The sequence below is a fragment of the Pristiophorus japonicus genome, chromosome 2 (genome assembly GCF_044704955.1).
Source record: "Pristiophorus japonicus isolate sPriJap1 chromosome 2, sPriJap1.hap1, whole genome shotgun sequence".
Lineage (NCBI taxonomy): Eukaryota > Metazoa > Chordata > Chondrichthyes > Pristiophoridae > Pristiophorus > Pristiophorus japonicus.
This window is the reverse complement of record NC_091978.1, coordinates 334,126,027-334,150,261: the sequence shown is the minus strand read 5'-3', so window position 1 is coordinate 334,150,261 and position 24,235 is coordinate 334,126,027. Positions and strand designations below refer to the sequence as shown.

Genomic DNA, 24,235 nt, shown 5'->3' with positions numbered 1-24,235 from the left:
TAAAGAACTGGATAGGGTGACTGCGTTCCTTGGGTGGGGAGTCCAGAACTAGGGGGCAGTCTCAGAATAAGGGGTTGGCCATTTAGGACCAAGATGAGGAGAAATGACTTTACTCACAGGTTTATGAATTTTTGAAATTCTCTACCCCAGAGGGCTGTGGATGCTCAATCGTTGAGTATATTCAAGACAGAGATCGATAGATTTTTGGATACGAAGGGAATCAAGGGATATGGAGATAGTGCAGGAATAATGGAATTGAGGTAAATTTTTTTTAAAAAAATTGGCCATAATCTTATTAAATGGCAAAGCAGGCTTGAAGAGCAGAATGGCCTACTCCTATTTATGATGTTATGTTACACCTAGCCTTGATAGCACCAGTCAGTATCCTCTCTCCTGAAATGGGAAGTGAAAATCTGTGACACAGGTTTTGAAAGCTGTTGTTGCACAAAGAATGGGAGTGTGAGCAAAAAGTTAATTACTTTACAATGAATGGACCTCTCAATAGTCCAAATGAACATACTTCATAATGTATTGGCAGGATACCTCATTTGCAGTAGCCACCAACTTCTTCAGCCCCCATCCATCAGCTGCCCACTGATCAGATACTTTCCTCTCAGCACAGATGATAAAGTTATCAAACAAGATGTCAGAAGTCATGGACCATAGTTCCAGTCCAATAGCAATGATCGGAGTCATCTTGTAAGGTTGCAAGTCCTCAAAATAGTTAGGATTTTGGATTTTCCTTGGATTCCATACACCCTGTATATAAAACACACACAAAAAGGCTATCCAAGCAGTTCTTCGACCTCCACATTTATCTAGTGTTGTTATCCCCTGCCTCCCTTCATCTTATTCCTCAGAATAGCGAAATAGGGTAGTGAAACTTGCCATCTCTGCAGATAGTAGGAAGGAAGGAAGGACAGGCAATTCAGTTTGCCTTGTATATATGCCAGATCCAATTCCACACCTAAAGTAGGGTACTACTTAAACCAGACTTTCAACTGGGAAACTTCGAGTCATCACTTCCCTCTTCTTGCAGAAGTGCTTATATCTCGGCAATAATGGTTTTGGCTTCTTCCCACATCACGAGTAGGTCCATCCAATCTTCAAACCAGGTTTGTCGAAATAATCCGTCAATTTCCTCAAACTGCTACCCAGCAAGAGACATTGGCCTCAATTCCCCCCACCCCACCACAGGTGGGCCTGGTCGTGGGCTGTGCACCCAGAGACAGGTAGGGGATGTGGAGGCCCTGCTGATCTGAATGGCAGGGCCAGGGCCTCATTTAAATAAAACCTGGCTGGTGGGAGGGAGCAGGAATTTGGCTGCAATCAGGGAATTGTGGGAACGGTTCCCAGCAGTCAGTAGGTGAAGTGGTTACTGGTCAATCACAGTAAGATCAGGGAGGCCCAACGACTCCTTTAGGAGCGTTGGGCAGGGGGAGCACTTCTCGGCCCACAAGAAATTCACAGGGAAGGAAGTTTTAAAGCCTAGAATCATGGGAAGAATGGCCATTCTTCCCATCATCTCAAAGCTGGTTCTAGCCATCTACTTGGAATTAGAGTAAGGAATAAGGTAAGTATTTGCAAAGGAATAGAAGATGCAGAGAAAAAAAAGTGTTGTCAAATTGAATTATTCTCTATTCTTTTACATTATTTTCCAAATACTTATCATATTCCTTTATATATAATATATGTTATACTCTTTGCCATAATTGATACTTGTGGTAAAGCATTCCATGGCAGGAGCTTAAATATAGAATAAGGGAGGATTACATAATAGGGTGCCACCAATGCCCCCCCCCGAGCACATATCCAACATCCTAATTCATCACTGCCCTAGTTCCCTTTCTCTATGCCATTTTGTCCTTCTAAATGAATGCCTCTTGCTACTTCACCTCCCCAGCTACATTATGAACTTCAATAACAAAGTTTCATGGTTACAAGTACTTGCTGTAGTGCTAAACAACCTGAAGACTTAATTTGAGTACCTGGTAGTTGGGATTTTCAATCATAGGGGACTTCCATTTTCCTTTGTATTTCGGATTGCTCATCATGGGTGGTTCCCATACTCCACACCCAGGTGCAGTTTCACACTTCGGATTGGGAATCTGGGGAGCTTCCCACTCACCATCCATTTCTTCATCCCTGAAAAGGAAATTACATTCTGAATGCATTACCCATACATGTATTGCTATTGTTCCATGCTAATTTTTCAACTTCAAAAATAACAGAACTGAAGGAAAAGGTAAAAGTTTACACATCAATAATAGCACCCAAAAACTTTAACCACCATGGGACTGCACTGTTCAGATGCTACTTTAATATGGGGACATCCTACAGCACACTATTGGCCTAGAAATTGTGGTCAGAGGCTAACCTTTGGAGTACACCTCCGACCTGTGAATGAATTAACTACTGGCGCCTAGGCTGCAAAATGGTGTGGTCTCAGGCAGCGTAAAGGCCCACAGATCCTAGGTGGTTTGGAAGCGTACCTGGGATTATGTGGGCCCAGTCCTCCAATGACAAAGAAGAATTCCATTGCAATCATTTACGAAGGGAATCCCATAATGATATACAATGGATCCCAAAATGTAAACATTTTAAATCATAATTACCTTCATTCACCAAACTCAATAAAAATTTAATGTCTTGATAATCTCATACATTAAAACTGTAATCTGGGGCAATGGCCAATATTTGCATAAACTCATTTAATAAAGTGTATGTGCATAATTTTGGAAATGTAAATGTTTAATTTAAGCCTTATAGATATCCACTTACACTGATGCAAATAGGCCCTATGCCTGCTTGCATCAACTGCAAAACTTGCGTGGGCAATTGCTGGACAAATATCCCAACTCTGCACCAACGACTGCTTTTTCGGAGCCCTTGCGGATGGTCTGTTAACACGCATGTTGACAGGCTGCAAGTTCCGGATTTCTACACGTGCAAAATCCGGAACTTGCAGGGCATTTCAAAAGGATTACAACGGTCTACTCGGAGCATGCTGTCAGACATTAATTTCAGGGCCAATAACTTTAATCTATTCCTAAAGTCGTTAAGACCTGGAAAAACCCACATTTCTTCCTAGATGTTACTATACATTGGCAGTCATCTTCTCAATGGCAATTAGGGATGGGCAATAAATGCTGGCCTTGCCAGCAATGCCCACATCAAGGAACAAATACACAAAAAAGTCACCAAACTATTGTGCTGCAATATATATGCATTATTTCTAATGTCTGACAACTGTCAAGTTTATAATCAATGATATCAGCAGTAAACACCTGCTGGATAGGATATTTGATCAACAGACAGAAAAGGCATCATGTACTTATGATCCCATCACTTGTATTTTATTAATTAAGTCAGCTGACCATATTTAAGTGGCACCTATTTATGCAGCCTGCATATTTATTGGCTGGCTACATATTATGTTTAAAAGCAAGACTTCACTTTTTTTCATGGCAGATACTCTTAATTACATTTAAATAAAATAGTATACAAAATCAAAAGACAAGTTCAACCCATATTTTCACAAAAACAAAAATTCACCACAACAACAAAGTTATTTTAACCAAACAGAACATGGAAGTAGAAAGACCTCAACTTTGTTAAGTGCCCAGATTAAATGACTTTGAAAAAACAGTAGACTAATGAGCACAGGACCTACACTTCGGAATTCATAATCCAAACAAAATGGTTTTAAAAAATTACCAGTCCTCTGGTTTCTCTGCACTGGGATCAGAGATATACTCTGCTTCATCATGAAGCCACCCCTCTGGTTTAACAGCATCTGGATCAATTATCTTTGCTGGAGCATCTTCATCCCTGAAAGAAGATCCTTTATTTTGAAGTTGTAACTGTAGAAGTATTCAAAATTATGAAATATATAATACAAGTCCGCATTGATGAAATGCAGAAAGATAGTTTATGATACCGCATATTCCAAACTAAAGATATCAAAATAAACATTAAATGAAAGCATTGCAGAAGTTCCTTGCAAGACAGTACTCACCAGTCTTCAGGCTTGAGCGCATCAGGGTCAGGGATCTTTAGTTTTTCATCCCAGTCTTCAGGCTTACTGTCATTAGGGTCATCTATTTCGTTAGGTGGATTAATAGGTGGAGTCATATCCTCCAGCAAATTCCCTTTACTAACAACAGTTTGGTCAATCAGCATCTCAAAGCTGTTATCTGGATTCAGAACTGACAGAAAATAAAAAAGGCTGTTAATTCAAAGAGGTGGTACCCTCAGTACATTCAACAATGGTCATGTAATGCTCCAAGCACATTCTTCTCCATAGCAGCAGTCAACATTTCAGAACCAGATCTAAAAAAAAAATACATTACACAAGGGACATATTTTTCTGCATCATTTTTGATATTTTATGATCCAGACATTAAGGTAAAAATATTCAAAGCAATGACATGTGCATGTTCCACTGCCAATGTTCATCTCCTTGGCCACAGGGACAAGCACAACAATTATCTTCAAATTTAACCTTTCTCCTCCTAGGCAACAATCTCTCCTCTGTTGGGCTCGCAGCCATCTCAACTGCCCAGTTCAGATCAGAAGCTCAGAGTACAGTTAGTATGCATATCGTAAATTAACAAACCACATTAATCTTTGTGAAATTTGGAGACACATTAAATGACTTAAAATCAATTTCTTTAGGTTGCCTGAATGTATATCCAAAAGGTAAGCTATAATTCAATCAGCCTACAAAACACTTGCACTTCATTTTTTGTTGCTGAAATTATACAAATCCATAGCATGCTGCACTTAAATCGAACATGGGCTACACAGGAAGCATCAGAAGGTACAAACTGCATAATTTCTTTAAAAAAATCATCAGCATGTGAAGTTCAGTGAATGCTGTATCTTGCAAGTTAAATTTCAACTGGAGTACTTTCTGTGAAGTTTCATAAATGGAGAAAGATTTATTCGGTATGGCACCCACAATGAATGCATGATGATTTTATCATATGTAGAACATTAATAAATCCTCTCAAAGTGTCTGTCAACAAATGTTCTACTTACTTTTGACACATTTGCAACAGAATACATATTGAAAGATACACAACTACAGATGCCAAAAAGAATATTTTGCTGCAGCAAAAAAGGTAACAAAATCTTGACATTTCAGAGGAGAATGTCAGCTATTTTAGTGCACCAGATGATTGTTTAGTCAAATGTATTTAGCACACATGCATTTGTGCAGTGACACACGATCATAGTAAAAAGCAGAATACAAAGTCTTTATGATGAATACAATAAAACTGATGCTCTGCAACACTTTTCCTGTATGGCAATAAAAGCCATTAGTTAAATACTAGTTTCATTTACATTTTTTAAAATTTCTTATCTGCATGAACACCATGCTGTCTATTCAATTTCTAAAAAATGTGCAATTTAAATTCTGATCTAATTTTTGAACATGAACAGACAAGAAAGGAGAAAAAATGATTATGCAGAAAATGCTTGGATTATCAGTATAAGCCAGCAAAACTGTATACAATACCTAGAGTATACAAATGTGTGATCTTGTCAGTGTAGAACTTCTTGAGATCTATATCAGGGCGTTTAGCATGCTTTTCCTCATACTCTCCAGTTATAGGGTTCTGGTGTCTGAAGATGAAGTGCAGTTTGTAGTCTTCACCACATTTGTCTGGCCCAAACATGATTGAGTAAGGAGTTTTGTCAAAGAATTCTTCCTGGAGAAGAGGGAAAAAAATGCTGGTGTTACAACAGTGGCTATTAATATTGCAACCCTTCCTCCATATTGGCATAGACTGTTAATGTAGGTCATATCTGATCCAGTTAACAGAGAGCCTTGCCTCCCACTACTCCTAGTCACCCTCAGAAAATATTAGTTTAATATTGGTGCCCATTACCCTTTAGTAATTCAGGAACAACTAGGCACCTATGTTAAAGATTTGAGAAAGAACATCATGGAAGAACAGTTCTTTAAATTGTGAAGTATTTTGGTAACAAAATGAACATTAACATTTCCAATCCAATATTACTGTTGCCACTTTACAGGCTGATCGTGAATTGTGAATCACCACAAGCTGCTGAACGATTTGCACCGCTCTGCTGTTAGCTTCGCAAAAACAGTATCTTGCCCTTAACCTCCATGGTGTTTCATGAAATTGCTGCATTTGCATGTTAATAGCCCATCAAACCCACCATAGAAAGTTATGTCAAGTCTAGTAATTAATAGCGCAGGCTTTTAACTTAGTGATAATTGTTAATGACGGTCATTCAACCAACTGCTCTGGTCCAGAAAGTGAATAATAAAAGTGCGGAGTCTCATTCCTCCCGGTAGTGAATTGTTGTGGGAGATTTTTTTTAAATCTCAAATTTTACATTCAAGTCTTCCTTTCTGTCTTTCCCCCCCTCCACCCCCCTCCCAAAATCGAATCTTTCTTTCCTTCTCTTCATTTCTTTCGGTACCTCATTTAACATTGAATTTACCCACTTCTGATTCACTCTCCTCACTGCTTCCGGTATCTATTTCTCAATCTTTACATCCCATTAGTTTAGGGGATACACGGTTGGTTTCATTGGGACCCAAGTGAACAGATGCCCTGTTGACGTTATCAGCTAGTACTTCCAGGCTAAAAAAAAATTGAGCTGATGGGTGCAGGAAAAAGTCTAACTTAACTGAGCATGAGATTCCCTGTTCCAACAAATTCCAGCCCAATGTCCGATTACATTGAGCAATTGCAGATAACCAAGATGAGAACAGTGTAACCGGATCCTATGATAATGTAATTGTACTCCTTAGGCATGATACATGGACCAGGATAGCACAAGGTTTTAGATAAGTAGAAACGGATAACAGTACTTTGTGTCAGAATTTCAGGATATGGTATACGAGCAGTGTGGCAATTAAGCCAGGAAGAGAGGAGATACAAAGTAGACAATGACAATACTACCGTCTTAAGAAATTTTAAACTGACCAGTAACAATATCAGAGAGTAAAATTACTCAGCTTGTAGAAACTTCATGCTCTGAATGACTATATTCACATTCCACTAAAAGTAAACCCACGTCACCAACAGAAAATCTCCTTTTAGAGGCACTGCATCGCAGTATCATGGCATCATCAAAATGATTTTTCCTTCCCACAGCATACGTCAGACTTATAGATTTTAATCTCCCAATTCAAAAAAAAGAATGATAAAACAATTTACACACACAAAACAAAACTTGTGAAAGGGATAGAGTGGGACCAATTATACAAAGAGGATGCTTCATTTGAAAATTCTATGGGCTCAATTTTCCCCAGTGATTTGTGCCATTTTTTGGGGAGCAAGCTGCTTTTTTTTGGCCCAAGTTAAAAATCTAGTTTTCCCAATCAATTTGCACCAGCGTAACTCAGTTAGTTAGTTACGATTTTTTTTTTAAAAAAGGCAAGTTTTTTTTCAGCCAAAGGGAGCGTAACCAGCCACCTACACCACTTCTGGCCATTTAGGGAACTTTGGCCAGCTAATAGTTACTCCATTTCTGCTTAGGCCAGCGTATGTGGCCTCTCCAGAAAACCCTTGCGGAGAGTTAATGAAATCGGCGCAAGTAAGTAAATCGGAGGCGGCTATTCGGCTTGAGCTAGGGGTGGAGAGCAGACCGGGAGTGCACTCGGGGCCAGGGTCAGGCGGGAGAGCGGATTGGATTGGTAAGCCCTTTGGCCTGGGCTAGGGTAGGGTCGGGCAGCGGACCGGGAGTCATTCGGGGCATGGATCGGCAGGGGGCGGGAGCGGAGCAGGTCGGATCGGTAAACCCTTTGAGTTGGCAACTGTTGCTTCTTTATTGCTCAACAAACAAGCCAAACAATTTTGTTGCTCTGCTGGACATCAGCAAACTGGCTGATGCAACAGGTCCGCAGCACATAGCAAGAAGAATTAACTTTACCAAACATCGCAAATTGATCCGAATGCAATGAAAATGAGTGGTGATAACTATTTATTTAGACTGAACGTAACATCGTTTCTTGATCTCTTTGTGCTTCGGAATAAACTGCGTTTACAGTGGTGCCGCTCCAACGCAATATACGCTCACTGCAGGATTGGCTCTGTTTTCCTGCCAGGGGAAACTGCTGAGATTGATGCCACTTTGCGAGTAACTAGGCAGAGATCTCCAGAGCTCGTGTCACCAATAAAAAAAACCTTCAATGCGTTGGCCAGCAGTAGCCTCGCTGATCTCCTTCTTGTTGTCAGAGCAATCTTTAAAAGTGGCCAATTGCCAAATCCCAGCTATACTGAGCATGCGCGTCCATTGCAGCGACGTCAAAAACATGTCCTCTCCTCCTCCTCCTCCTCCTCCTCCTTCCCCCCCCCCCCCCCCCCAAGGCGACTGGACACGCTGTGCGGCTCTGGATTCCAGTTACAGATCGGGGAAAGTTTGTACAATTATTTATGGCGCATTTCTGGACCTAAAAACCCGGCGTAACTCTGGCAATACGCCAGAAAACGGGCTTGGGCAAAACTGAGCCCGTTACATTTTTCACTTTCCATACCTCTGGACTTGACTATTCCAATGCACCAATGGCTGGCCTACCACATTCTACCCTACGTAAACTAGAGGTAACCTAAAGCCTCGGGTGCCCATGTCCTGACACACACCGATTTCTGCTCACCCATCACTCCTGTGCTCGCTGACTTACATTGGCTTCTGGTTAAGCAATGCTGCGATTTTCAAATTCTCATCCTTATTTTCAAATTCCTTCAAGGCCTCGCTGCCCCACCCACCCCTCAATCATTGGTGGCCGTGCCTTCTGTTGCCTAGGCCCCAAGCTCTAGAACTCCCTGCCTCTTTCTTCTCCTTCAAGATGCACCTTAAAACCTACCTTTTTGATCAAACTTTGCCACCTGCACTAATTTCTACTTCTGTGACTCAGTCAAATTTTTTAACCTCAATACTCCTCTGAAGCGCCGTGGGACGTTTCACGATATTAAAAGGCACTATATAAATGCAAGTTGTTGTTGTTTCCCAACAGTTTCCTCATTTCTAATTGGCAGCAATACTAAACACCCATTTGGCAAGCTTCAGTTTAGAAAGTAGTAGAACCATAAACATATTGGACTGACTATCTGTACTGTGCTTTTTCTGTCGAGAACCTGCCCCCAATGCCTCCCGCCTGAACTGGGGAGAGAAGTGGCCACCCACAGAGACAGAGAGAGTGGGGGAGAAAGAGAGCAGATAGGTTCTTCCAATTCAGAAGTCATGACATGGTCACTATTCACTTCATACCCAATAAACCTGGTAACAATCTGCACACGATGCCCCATCTATGGCGGGGGAAGGGGGAGGCAGCACTTGCGCTGAGGGGCAAGGGACTTCAGCTGGGGAGAGGAGAGGGACACACTTGCACTGGGTTAAGGGACTTTGGCTGGCACTTGGTGGCTTCTGGGGAGATCCATCCTCTGTGGCTTCTGGAAGTCTAAGTGGATCGAGTTGCAATTTGCGAAGTCAGTGAGAACTTGGGCTGGGAGGTTCCAGTGAATCTTCAGGGCATGGCTTATCCTCCAAGGGGCAGCCATTTTTACAGTACAATTAAACTCGTCCTTCGCTGGGGGGGGGTGGAAAGGAGAGAAATGTGAAAAACTTTCTAAATGTGCAAATCAACAAGTACTCTCACTTCAGACAGCCAAGACATATTTAGAATGATCATGGTGAAATCAGTGTTCAACTTTCATGGGGGAAGGGATTAAGATATAGTATTATATAATAGAAAGAGAGGAGGAACAAGGAAAGGAAAGGAGCAACAAAAAAGGAAAGGAGGAACGAAGGAAGGAAAGGAAGAAAAGATCTGTGTTTATATAGCACCTTTCATGACCTCAAGACATCCCAAAGCACTTTATAGCTAATAAAGTTCACTGTTCAAATGTCAGCAAATGCGGCAGCCAATTTGCACACAAAGATACCACAAACAGCAAGGAGATAAAATTGTCTATTTTGGTGGTGAAGGGATAAATGCTGGTTAGTATACCAAGAAAACTCCCCTGCTTTTCAAATAGTGCTATGAGACTCTTAAATCCATCTGAGAGGGCAGAAGAGTCAACTGCTTAATCTCATCTGAAAGATGCCACCTGACACCGTAGCACTGCACCGAAGTGTCAACCTAGATTATGTGCTCAAGTGCCAAGTGCACAACTTTCTGACTTAGAGGCAATAGTGCTACCAATAAGCAATGGCTGGCAACTCAGAAACAGGAAGTCACAGTGGAATCTTTTTGGTGTGATCATTTAGAAACATAGGGCCCAAGTTTTCACAAGAAAAAAAACGGGCGCCCCTCCGAACTGGGCGCCCGTTTTTCGCGCCTAAAACAATCCTCGGTATTCTCCACCTCCCTGCTGGTCCTCTGGCCCTCGGCGCAGCCAGCACGAGCTGTGGGGGGGGGGGGGGCGGAGCCAGGTCCCTGCGCTGAAAACAGTGCCGGGACCTCTGCACATGCGCGCTACAGTCGGCACGCAAGTGCAGTAGCTCCAGGCGCCGAACTGTGTGGGAGGGGCCTGAAGCACGCAGCCCCTAGCCCTGGCCGAATGGCCTCACTGGGGCTGCGTGAATAAGGCTCCTCCCACGGCTAGCTCCTGCTTCCCCCCCCCACTGACCAGACCCGACACCCGCTCTCCCCCCCACCGACCAGACCTGACACCCCACCCCCCCCCCCCCGCCCGACTGACCCGACCTCCTGTTTTTCTCTCTCTCTCTCTCTCTCTCTCTCTTTCCCCTCCCCCCCCCGAATGCCTGAAGCACTTTCACACAGGTAGGAAGATGGTTTATTTAATCTTTTCTTGGCTTATAAATGTTTATTCAGGTTGGCTTTATTTGTATAATATTTGTAGAAGTATAAATAAGGACTTATTGTAGAATTTAATGAGTTCCCTTCCTTTCCCCCCCCCCCCCCCCCCCCCACCACCTCGTTCTGGGCGCCTAATTTGTAACCTGCGCCTGATTTTTTAATGTGTAGAACAGGTTTTTTCAGTTCTACAAAAATCTTCACTGGCTCCATTCTACTTTAGTACGTTTTGAGTACGTTTTCACTGTGGAAACTTTCAAATCAGGAGTCAGTGGCCGGACACGCCCCCTTTTGAAGAAAAAATTCTGTTCCAAAGTAGAACTGTTCTACCTGACTAGAACTGCAGAAAAAAAAGTGGAGAATTGCGATTTCTAAGATAGTCCGTTCTCCACCAGTTGCTCCTAAAAATCAGGCGCAAATCATGTGGAAACTTGGGCCCAATGAAACATAGAAAATAGGTGCAGGAGTAGGCCATTCAGCCCTTCTAGCCTGCACCGCCATTCAATGAGTTCATGGCTGAACATGCAACTTCAGTACCCCCTTCCTGCTTTCTCGCCATACTCCTTGATCCCCCTAGTAGTAAGGACTTCATCTAACTTCCTTTTGAATATATTTAGTGAATTGGCCTCAACTACTTTCTGTGGTAGAGAATTCCACAGGTTCACCACTCTCTGGGTGAAGAAGTTTCTCCTCATCTCGGTCCTAAATGACTTACCCCTTATATCTGGACTTCCCCAACATTGGGAACATTCTTCCTGCATCTAACCTGTCTAAACCCATCAGAATTTTAAACGTTTCTATGAGGTCCCCTCTCATTCTTCTGAACTCCAGTGAATACAAGCCCAGTTGATCGTCTTTCTTGATAGGTCAGTCCCCACCATCCCAGGAATCAGTCTGGTGAATCTTCGCTGCACTCCCTCAATAGCAAGAATGTCCTTCCTCAAGTTAGGAGACCAAAACTGTACACAATACTCCAGGTGTGGCCTCACCAAGGCCCTGTACAACTGTAGCAACACCTCCCTGCCCCTGTACTCAAATCCCCTCGCTATGAAGGCCAACATGCCATTTGCTTTCTTAACCGCCTGCTGTCCCCGCATGCCAACCTTCAATGACTGATGTACCATGACACCCAGGTCTTGTTGCACCTCCCCTTTTCCTAATCGGTCACCATTCAGATAATTGTCTATCTCTCTGTTTTTACCACCAAAGTGGATAACCTCACATTTATCCACATTATACTTCATCTGCCATGCATTTGTCCACTCACCTAACCTATCCAAGTCACTCTGCAGCCTCATAGCATCCTCCTCGCAGCTCACACTGCCACCCAACTTAGTGTCATCCGCAAATTTGGAGATACTACATTTAATCCCCTCGTCTAAATCATTAATGTACAATGTAAACTATTATAATTTCTTTTGGTTTTTATTTTAGCCTTGTGGCCAAGAGGACAGTGATGATCCGGAACAATGGGATGGTAAGGTGTGGGACTGTTGGACATTGGGGATTTGGGGTTGTGTGCAGTAGAACCAAGGTCAAACGAGGTAATCACAGAGACAGCCTGGCCGGAGACAGGATGTGCTGGTTGCCTCCTCCTCAAATTCCTCTTCCTTACTCTGCGAGCATCTTGTCCTCTTCTTTGCTGCCTCTGCACCATCTCCCTGCCATGCTGCAGGCCAAGGGGGATGGCAACTACATTACCTATGACTGGGAGCAAGTGGTTTGACATCAGAACCAAGGCCTTCTCCACTTGCAGCACCACGTCCCGTCACCTTACCAAATTTAAACAACTCTGGAAAGCATCAAACAGTTCCACAAACTTACAGACATAGTAGAAATTAATCAGCAACTAACCAGAGAGTGCAGTTGATGTTCCCTTTAAAGAGCATTAGTGGGAGGGTCCTTGCCGCTGCATGTTCAGCTATGCAAGGTTAAGACAGGGCTCCAGCTGGGGGGCGAAAATGGCTGCATTCTGTCTACTCTACATACTTCTGGTGCATACTCCCAACACCCGCCCTAACCAAAATGGTGTCCGGCACGGCCCGCACCAGAAGTGTGCGAGCGCGGACATCATTTGACACAAAACAGCATCCGTAGTTCTGAGAAATCAGGCACCATGGAGACAAATTTCTAGACCCAAATGCTTTAACTGCTTTGTTAAACTGTCCTGCCACCTTCAAAGATTTGTGCACAAACACACTCAGGTCTGTGTTCTTGCACCCCCTTTAAAATGGTATCATTTAACTTCTATTGTGTCTCCCACCAAAATGCATCACCTCACACTTTTCTGCCTTGAATTTAATTTGCCACGTGTTCGCCCATTCTAAGGGCCCAAGTTTCCACACGATAAAAAACGGGTGCCCCTCCGAGCTGGGCGCCCGTTTCTCGCGCCTAAAACGGCACCGGAAAAAAAACTCGCAATTCTGGAGCGTTCTGCAGTTCCTTGTCTGCCTGGCGCGGCACCCAGGGGGGCGGAGCCTACACTCGCGCCGATTTTGTAAGTGGGAGGGGGCGGGTACTATTTAAATTAGTTTTTTTCCTGCCGGAAACGCTGCGTGTGCGCGTTGGAGCGTTCGCGCAGTGTGAAGGAAACATTGGCACTCGGCCATTTTTGTAGTTCTTTGTAGCTGTTTAATTTTTGAACATTTTTTAATAAAAGCACATTGCCATCAGCACTTGCAGCCTTCTCACGGTCTCCTTCCCCCGTGGGAAGAATGGGCGCCTCTTTTCCCCCCCCGCGGAAAGAACGGGCGCCTCCTCCTCGTCCTCCTCCCCCCCCCCGCGGGAAGAACGGGCGCCTCCTCCTCCCTCCCCCCCCCCCCCCGCGGGAAGAACGGGCGCCTCAGGCTGACTGCAGCATTCTCCGTGCCTGAAGCACTTTCACACAGGTAGGAAGATGGTTTATTTAATCTTTTCTTTGCTTATAAATGTTTATTCAGGTTGGATTTATTTGTATAATATTTGTAGAAGTATAAATAAGGATTTATTGTAGAATTTAATGACTTCCCTTCTCCCCCCCCCCCCGCCTCGTTCTGGACGCCTAATTTGTAACCTACGCCTGATTTTTTAATGTGTAGAACAGGTTTTTTCAGTTCTACAAAAATCTTCACTTGCTCCATTCTAAGTTAGTTTGGAGTATGTTTTCACTGTGGAAACTTTTAAATCAGACGTCAGTGGCCGGACACGCACCCTTTTGAAGAAAAAATTCTGTTCCAAAGTAGAACTGTTCTACCTGACTAGAACTGCAGAAAAAAAAATGTGGAGAATTGCGATTTCTAAGATAGTCCGTTCTCCACCAGTTGCTCCTAAAAATCAGGTGCAAATCATGTGGAAACTTGGGCCCCATAAGCCTGTTTATGTCTTCTTGAAGTCTGTTACTATCTTACTCACCATTTACTACACTTCCAAGTTTCGTGTCGTCTGCAAATTTCAAAATTGTGCACTGGATCCCCAAGTACTCATTAATGTATATCAAAAACAGCAATGATCTGAATACTAAACCCTGGGGAACACCACTGTATACCTCCCTCTAGTCCAGAGAACAGCCAGTCACCGCAACCATGTTTTCTATCCCGTAGCCAATTTTGTATCCATGCTGCTACTGCCCCTTTATCTGAAGAGCTTCAATTTTGCCAACAAGCCAAGTCTATGGCAGAATCTTCTTCCTTGATGAAGACAGATGCAAAGCACTCATTTATTACCTCAGCCATATCCTCTGTCTCCATATAAAAGTCTCCTTTTTGGTCCCTAATCTGCCCCACCCCTCCTCTTACTACCCGTTTCCTATTTATATGCCTATAGAAAATTTTGGATTAGATTTTATGTTGGCCGCCATTCTATTCCCATACCTGCTCTTTGCTCCACTCATTTTCTTTTTCACTTCTCTTCTGAACATTCTGCATTTAGCCCAATTCTCAGATGTATTCTCGACCCGACATCTGTCATACAGCTTCATCTTACTCTCTACCTCCAATCATCCAGGGAGCTCTGAATTTAGTTGCCCCACCTTTTCCCCCCCTAGTGGGAATGTACCTCGGCTGTACCTGAACTATTTCCTCTTTAAAAAAGGCAGCCCATTGTTCCACTACAGTTTTGTCTGCAATCTTTGATTCCAATTTACCCAGGTCAGATCTGTTCTTATCCCACTAAAATTTGCCTTTCTCCAATAAAGTATTTTTACTCTAGATTGCTCCCTGTCCTTTTCCATAGCTAATCTAAATCTTATGATACTATGATCACTGTTCCATAAATGTTTATCCTTTCCTCTCCCCTTTTTAAACAAGGGTGTATCATTTGCATTCCTCCAGTCCTCTAGCACCACCTCTATATCCAAGGATGATTGGCAGAATGTGGCCAGCACCTCTGCAATTTCTACCCCGACTCCCCTCGGTAGAAATTGCAGAGGTGCATCCTATCCGGATCGGGTGACTTGTCCACTTTAGGTACTGGTGGAAACAGTTTCATTAGTAGCTTTTTTGTACCTCCTCTTTTATCTATTTTTAGCTCACCCAATATGCCAGCAACCTCCTTGTTTACCGTAGTTTTGGCAAAGTCCTTAGCTTGGTAAAACACGGATGCAAAGTACTCATTTAGTACAGGTTGAACCTCCCTTATCCAGAACCACTCAGGTGGCACATGCGCAGAACTCAAACGTGAACAAATCCGTTCCTCGCTGTCGACTCCCGCAAATCGCTGGCCTGACCCCACAATCCACCGCTCCCCCACCATGATCTCTCTGCCGCACTCCTAACCCCAAGCCAGCCAGCCTCAATATCCCCTTGCTCACTACCATCCAATTTAACGTGACCACCTCGCATCCAGAAAAATCCCTTATCCAGAATAGGCCAGGTCCCAAGGGTTCCGGATAAAGGAGGTTCAACCTATAACTCAGCCATGTCTTCTGCCTCCACCAATAGATTTCTATTTTGGTCTCTACTTGGCCCCACCGCTCCTGACAACCGGTTAATATTCCTCAAGACCTTTGAATTCCCTTTTACGTTAGCCACCAATCTATTCTTATACTGGCTCTTTGCCTCTCATTTCCTCCGTATACTCAGCCTGATTCGTCCTTGCATTATCAAGCCGACATCGGTCATACACCCCTTTGTTCTGCTTCAATTCCAGCCAATGACTGGTAAAGAAGATCCATGATTAAATCGTACAGTCCAGATTGCAACAGTATGCTGCAGTGTCAACAGATGTATTATCCACTTCAGCCAATAAGCAATCTGCAGAGTCCTGCAAAGATCAATATCAAGGCAAGGAATGCATCTAGGTATAGTTTCAGCATTTCCGAATTGAACAGAATCTGGTGAAATACAGATGCATCACTGATGAGGTGAAATTTGTAACACTGTATGCATCAATGATATCCTAGCATAGAAACATATAAAACAGGAGCAGTAGTAGGCCATTCGGCCCTTCAAGACTGCACCGCCATTCAATATCATGGCTGATCCTCTATCTCAACACCATATTCCCGCTTTTTCCCCATACCCCTTGATGCCTTTTGTTTCTAGAAATCTATCTCCCTCAAATATATTCAGTGACTTGGCCGCCACAGTCTTCTGTGGTAGAGAATTCCACAGGTTCACCACCCTTAGAGTGAAAAAATTGCTCCTCATCTCAGTCCTAAATTTCCTACCCCGTATCCTGAGACTGTGACCCCTTGTTCAGTGTTGAAAAGGGCTGAGAAAGACTGAAGACAACTCTGGAATTAAGATTCTTAAGTAATTCAGATAATTTTCTCATGGCTACCTGGATTAGATAGAACCACTACAACCTTTTTCAGTAGCTGTCTTCCCTAATTACCATATAAAGTCACCATAGGATTTCACACAGGTACAAATTGTGCATGTCCTTTCTGTAAATCTTCTAGTGGTGCCCAATCAAATTATGCACTTTGAAAATGCAAACTATTATACAGTCTACATACATTGTCTATAAATAATTTCAACTTTGACCTTCACAAAAAACAAAAGTGGGTCTAAAGTGTTCTCTTCTGGCTTATTGCATATGTGGTTATAGTAGTCATTTTTTTGTATTCATTCGAGATGTGGGAGTCGCTGGCAAGGCCCATCACTAGTTGTCCTCGAGTTTGATACAACTGTGCTAGCCCACATCAGAGGGAGGTTTAGAGTCAGCCATGTTGCTATGGGACTGGAATCACACATAGGCCAGACAGAGTAAGAACAGCATGTTTCCTTCCCTAAAAAAGGACATTAGCGAATCAGTTGGGGATTACGACAATCTGACAGCTTCATGGTTAATTACTGATATCATCTCTTTATTCCAAATTTATTTAAACAGAATTCAAATTCTCAAACTGTCATGGTAGGATTTGAACTCACTCTTGAGAATTAGTCCAAGGCTTTGGATTACTAGTCCAGTATCATCGCTACACTACTGTACCCTTGGGTTAATTTCAGCCACAACAGTGCGGGGGAAAGGGGGTGGATAGGGTCGCTGAGCAAGGAAGAAAAATTAAAAAGGAAAAGCTAAAGTTCCTGCCAGTCATCATTAACTAGTGACCCTGCTGAAAAGTACATATTGATGTCAGGAGAGGAGAGGATCAGGCTTAGCTGTGATACGTCCAGTCACCATCTAAGCACACAAAGGAAAAAAAGTAGTCAAGGACTGCAAGTGTCCGTTGAATTGTATTCCAGCAACACTTACCAACTATAAGATACAACACGGAGAAAAAAAAAAGCCTTTTAGACATTGATTAAATACTTACTAGTTTCAAGTCCTCGGTATGAGAAAGCAACTTTAGGTATGCACCACCACAGTCAATGCCGTTTTGGAAGTTCACTTCATACCTGGAAAACAAGTACACAGACCAATTGTGCATACAGTCAGCCATCTCCTTCTGACTATCATCAGGGAACAGTTCAGAGCAGTGCATTTTGCACTTGCTAAACCAGAAGTCTGGCCCTTTGAGTCATGGTTTTGGCAAGTGCTTATTTCAACCAAACCACGGTCAATTTTGTTGCAGAACAAGCACCACCAAAATGCACGTCAGAATGTTGCTGCTCTTCATTTTCCAGTTCTAAACAGCAAAACTTCTGCCACCATCTACCTAGAATATCCAACCCTTCCTTCAGCTACCCCAGCAGTGTCTCAGCTGCCTACTAGTTGTTACTCCCTCTGAACATCTTGCCACGAAAAGAGCCGATTAAACTTAGACCACTTAGGAGTAGCGCTTGATGACCAGACCTGGGTGCACAGCGCAGGAATCATGCTACCTGCCAGTTCTGTGCATGGTCAATACATGGCACTTTTCCGCCAAATTTCCAACTGGATTTAGTTTATATAGATTAGTGTAATATTACAACAACAATGGTATTGTTGTAATTTCAAAAAAGACAACTCAGAAATCCTGGTAACTACCAACAGTCTAACTCTGCTTTTACACTGACCTTAGATGGGTGCTTGCACTGCCAATTCCTGACTGTGGGTCGTGTGCACCCATCAGCAATTCCAATGCAGATTCATTGGGTCTTCCTAGTAGACTATCCAAACAAATTTGGCAAATTAACATTGGGGTTTCTGCCATGTGCACATTGGGAACCAAAAGGTACAAATACCCCTCTAGGCCAATGCAATAACAGCTTTTGGATTGCAGACATCAAAATTACAGCAAATATTCCCTTCCATACCCTTTATAACAATAAAGATGCTCCTTTATCAGGTGCGCATATGAATGAATTGAGTGAACACATGAACTATATTAATGTTAGATACACATTTTGCTTCCTTCCCCAAATCTTTAGATTTATAATTTTGCACATTTGAACAGATGTAAAATAGCAAAACTGCAAGACTTAAAAATATCTTTTAGCTTCAGCTTATAAAATCAAATCAAATATAGCTCAGATGTAGAATACATGGTTAACTTTATAAATTAGCTTGTAATTCCACCTCAAAGATGATCAAATAGGTACTTACTGGACAATTAAAGGTTCACCTTTGAACACAAAAGGTTTCTTCAGCAGAGCTGAAATTGCATGATGCTTTGCTTTTGACTTCAGCACCAAACCTTTGTCACCAGGCACTTTGTTTTCCATCAACTCCTCAACTGCCCATTTTCCTACAAAAGGAAATAACAGAAATTAAATTTATTGACAGGCTGGACTGATACAAATTACATGCGTAGAACACAGGAAATGTTGGTAAATTGACCGAGGTACACTCTGATTTTGTGTAATTTCTCCTGACATGTTCGGAGAGGCTACAGCAGAGAACTTGGAGCTGATCACCTGGCAGTGTGGCTGCAGCTTTTCTGTGTTCTATACTTCCCTACTAGGGTGCACCGGAGATTAAGGACTTGGCTGTCTTGAGTCCCCATATCCGTGAATTTGCATTTTATTAATTCACCCTTAAGTTAGAGAGAATTCACATTCTGTAACTGGAGCCTGCAAGAGTTAATTACAAGTTGTATATACACGTCCCCTTGTTTAGCAGGACAATGGTTTAAAGTAGCTATCACAATTGAACACTATAGTGCTAAATTCATAGAATCATAGATGGTTACAGCACAGAAGGCAGCCATTCGGTCTGTTGAGCCCATGCCGACCCTCTGCAAGAACTCAGCTAGTCCCACTCCCCCACCCTTTCCCCGTAGTCCTGCATTTTTTTTTCCTTTTAGGTACTTATCTAACTCCCTTTTGAAAGCCTCGATTTGAGTCTGCCTCCACCACCCTTTCAGGCAGTACATTCCAGATCCTAACCACTCGCTGCATTTAAAAAAAAAAAAGGTTTTTCCCTCATTGAGAAATGTAAGAATCTGCTTTGAACCAATGTGACACAGCCAAGATCAGGATCCTAACTGTTCAGGTCCTAGACATGAATGCATAATAGATTGCTTCATCCTTAAATTAGAGATTATACATTTTCTGTAACTTGAGTCTACAACAGCTACTTACATACTGCATTTGCATTAAATTCCCCTTAGTTCAGAAGGGCAAGCTGAAATTGAAGCCAACAGTGCACCTACACTATAATCACAAATTCTGAATACTGTACCTTTATGCTTGTTAAAAAACTACTTTCCAGAAATTGACAGGAAAAAAACCCAGAGGTTTGATTAATACCCAAGAGCAGAAATGTAATTATTGTGTGTGTGTGTGTGTGTGTGAAATGACCATCAATATACATGATAAATACCTCTCTGGTGCGTGAAGTACACAGTTGGTTCAAAGACCAAGTTTTATTCTTTTTTAAAAAAAAAGAGTATTGACTGCAGTTTCAGATACTCAAAACCATCATTCTTACACATGGATGATCAAAACAAAATCATAGACAATCTTTATTTATAAGAACACAAGAAAGAGGAGGAGTAGGCCACTTGGCCCCTCGAGCATGCACCGCCATTTAATAAGATCAAGGCTGATCTGATCATGGACTCAGCTCCACTTCCTTGCCCGCTCCCCATAACCCTTTACTCCCTTATCGCTCAAAAATCTGTCTATCTCTGCCTTAAATATATTCAATGACCCAGCCTCCACAGCTCACTGGGGCAAAGAATTGCATAGATTAACAACCCTCAAGAAATTCTTCATGTCAGTTTTAAATGGGCGGCCCCTTATTCTGAGACCATGTCCCCTAGTTTTAGTTTCCCCTATGAGTAGAAATATCCTCTCTAGCTTGTCGAGCCCCCTCATTAGCTTATATGTTTCGATAAGATCACCTCTCATTCTTCTGAATACCAATGAGTATAGGCCCAACCTATCTTAAAGTCAACCCCCTCATCTCTGGAATCAACCTAGTGAACCTTCCCTGAACAGCCTCCAATGCAAGTATATCCCTTCCTTAAATACTGAGACCAAAACTGTATGCAGTACGCTAGGTGTGGCCTCACCAATACCCTGTACAGTTGTAGCAGGACTTCTCTGCTTTTATACTCCACCCCCTTGCAATAAAGCCCAACATTCCATTTGCTTTCCTGATTACTTGCTGTACCTGCATATTAACTGTATTTCATGCACAAGGACCCCCAGGTACCTCTGTACTGCAGCACTTTATAATTTAAAATGGAGAAAAATTGCAATTTGCTTTTGTATTTTTTCTGCCAAAGTGGATAACTTCACATTTTCCCACATTATACTCCATCTGCCAGATTTTTGCCCATTCACTTAGCCTGTCTATCACCTTGCAGATTTTGTGTCCTCCTCAGAATTTGCTTTCAAACTCAGCTTTGCATCATCAGCAAACTTGGCTTTATTACACTCAGTCCCTTCATCCAAGTAATTAATATAGATTGTAAATAGTCGAGGACCCAGCACCGATCCCTGCGGCACCCCACTAGTCACCGTTTGCCAACCGGAAAATGATCCATTTATCCCGACTCTGTTTTCTGTTAGTTAGCCAATCCTCTATCCATGCTAATATATTACCCCAACTCCATGAACTTTTATTTTGTGCAGTAACCTTTTATGTGGCACTTTATCGAATGCCTTCTGGAAATCCAAATACACCATATCCACTGGTTCCCCCTTATCCACCCTGCTCATCACATCCTCAAAGAACTCCAGCAAATTTGTCAAAGATGATTTCTCTTTCATAAAACCATGTTGACTCTGCTTGATTAAATTATGCTTTTCCAAAATGTCCCGCTACTGCTTCCTTAATAATGGACTCCAGCATTTTCCCAACGACAGATGTTAGGCTAACTGGTCTATAGTTTCCTGCTTTTTGTCGGTCTCCTTTTTAAAAAATGGGGCATTACATTTGCGGTTTTCCAATCCGCTGGGACCACCCCAGAATCCAGGGAATTTTTGGTAGATTACAACCAATGCATCCACTATCTGTGCAACCATTTCTTTTCAGACCCTAGGATGTAAGCCATCAGGTCTGGGAGACTTATCCTCCTTTAGTCCCATTATTTTACAGAGTACTACTTCATTAGTGATAGTATTAAGTTCCTCCCTCCCCATAGCCCCTTGATTATCCACTATTGGGATGTTTTTAGTGTCTTCTACCGTGAAAACCGATACAAAATATATTTGTTCAACGTCTGCTATTTCCCTGTTCTCCATTATTAATTCCCCAGTCTCATCCTCTAGGGGAACTAACATTTACTTTAGCCACTTTTCCTTTTTATGTACCTGCAGAAACTTTTACTATCTGTTTTTATATTTCGTGCTAGTTTACTTTCATAATCTGTAATAGATTATACTATAAATATTAACAAAGCAACCATTAATAAGGGAGTCAAAAAACAGATGGAATATGAAGACTGTTCATAAAAACATAATAGCAGGAGTAGGCCATAGGGCCCATCGAGGCTGCTCCGCTATTCAATATCATGGCTGAACTTCTACATCAACTCCACTTTCCCATCCTATCCCTCGATTACCTTAGTGCCCAAAATTCTATCCCTCTCAGTCTTGAATATACTCATCGACTGAGCATCCACAGCTCTCTGGGGTAGAGAATTCCAAAGGTTCACAACCCTCGGAGTAAAACATTTCTTCTCATCTCAGTCTTAAGTAGCCAATCCCTTAACCCGAGACTATGATCCCTAGTTCTAGGCTCAGCAGTCAACATCTACCCAGTCAAGCCCTCCAAGAGTTATATTTTTAAAAAACTGAGCCGTGTACAATATATGGAACAAACGGAGACTCGAGGCTATACAAAGAACAGTTATTTATGTAATAAAGATTGCGGTCTGGTCATAAGAGGAGACGTTTTAAAATTAGATAGAGAATACTTAAGTACAGTGCCATATGCTAGAGTACACCTTAAAGTACTGCACAGCAGAAAGTGTTATTTTTAAATTCGGCCAAGTTATTTTATTCCCTCTTTTAGGCATCCATGGGCCATAAGAAGGCAAGTAACCTATTCCCACATCCTCTTTTATACATATAACCATTTTAGTGGCATGCCATACCACATTCCTCAGACATGTCTATGCCACTAAATTGAAATTAGGCTAGTGTGTACAATACACTGACCATTGCTTCCACCATTCCAGCTGATCGGATTCAAGGTGGGATTAGTTAGAATGTTAGAATGATTATACATACTTTTCTCGCCATTACAACTCCGTTCCATTACAACGGAGTGCAGCAGCTCAGAGTAGGAAACCTGAGAGTTTGGTAAGTGGGAGAGTTCGGTAAGTGGGAGAGTTCGGTAAGTGGGGGCCGGAGGTGTTGCTTTGCCTTGTTTTTCCTAACTTTTTTTCCCGCAGAGCAGCAGCATACCCGAGCGGGAGCAGATAAGAGGCTCGAGTGGGGATAAAAGCCACAGCAGACCTGCAACTTCAAGGAATCTAATACTGCCACTGAGATCTCCTGGACTAGTTTCGATCGCCTGGCTGGATCAGAGAGGAATTTCCACCCCCCGCAATTGGCATGGGTTTTTAAATCTGGTTTTTTTGCCTCTCCCAGGAGACTGTACAGCTCCAGGTGGGAAGAACTCTGCAGTGTGACATCACAGGCAAGGCAGATAGATAAGTGATTGTGGGCTAAGTTTTTCTTTTAAATTAACATGTAGCATATAACTAAATTCTAAAAACTAACCTTTATTTGTTTAACTAATTTAAAGAAACTATATGGGGTAAATACTTTGATTAACACTAAACTAATTAATTAAATAAAATAATGGGAAAGCAGGAGATGTGTTGCTGCTGCAATATGCGAGAGCTTCTGAACATTTTGATCCAGGACGACTACATCTGCGGTAAGCGTCTGGGTCTAGACGAACTTCGGCTCTGAGTTGAGGAGCTGGAGTCTGAGCTGCAGACACTGCAAGACATCAGGAAGGGAGAAAGTTACCTGGACCTTTTGCTCCAGGAGGCAGCCACACCCTCTAGATTAAAATTGACACGTGGTCAGGGACAGGAGGGTGTGACTGTGAGTGAGGCAGGTACAGGGATCCAGGAGGTATTGTTACAGGAGCCTCAGTCCCAGCACCAGTCCAACAGATTTGAGGTTCTTGCAACCCTTGTGGACAAGTGTGCAGACTGCAGGGTGGACGAGCAGACTGACCAAGGCACCGTGGTGCAGAAAGCCATTCAAGTGGGGGGGGGGGGGGGGGAGAGAAAGAGTAAAGTGGAAGGTGGTTGTAATAGGGGACAGTATAATTAGGGGGATAGATAGGGTTCTCTGCAGCCAAGAGCGTGGGTCCCGAAGGCTGTGTTGCTTACCCGGTGCCAGGGTAATGGACATCTCCTCCAGGCTGGAAAAGAACAGGGAGGGGGAGGATCCAGTTGTCGTGATACACATAGGTCACAGCCTCCTGTCCCTGACCACATGTCAATTCTAAAGTATTTAATCTAGAGGTACCAATGACATAGGTAGGACTAAGAAAGAGGTTCTGCTGAGAGAGTTTGAGCAGCTCGGGACTAAATTGAAAATCAGAACCACAAAAGGTAATATTCTCTGCATTATTACCTGAGCCACGAGCAAATTGGCATAGAGTCAATAGAAT

The 24,235-nt window shown here is 42.7% G+C and overlaps 1 protein-coding gene across 2 annotated transcripts in view; it reads right to left on the bottom strand.

Annotated features, from left to right (window-relative positions):
- The window catches only part of LOC139248409 (calnexin-like), a 47,415-nt gene that overhangs the window by 12,056 nt on the left and 11,124 nt on the right, over positions 1–24,235 (bottom strand). For both annotated transcript variants that reach the window (XM_070872143.1, XM_070872142.1), the window contains exons 5-11: positions 18,752–18,893; positions 17,541–17,622; positions 5,525–5,717; positions 4,019–4,208; positions 3,718–3,831; positions 1,989–2,145; positions 544–759 (exon numbers count right to left, since the gene is read on the bottom strand). In XM_070872143.1, coding sequence (XP_070728244.1) covers positions 544–759; positions 1,989–2,145; positions 3,718–3,831; positions 4,019–4,208; positions 5,525–5,717; positions 17,541–17,622; positions 18,752–18,893 — 1,094 coding nt within the window. The remainder of the gene's footprint in view (positions 1–543; positions 760–1,988; positions 2,146–3,717; positions 3,832–4,018; positions 4,209–5,524; positions 5,718–17,540; positions 17,623–18,751; positions 18,894–24,235) is intronic.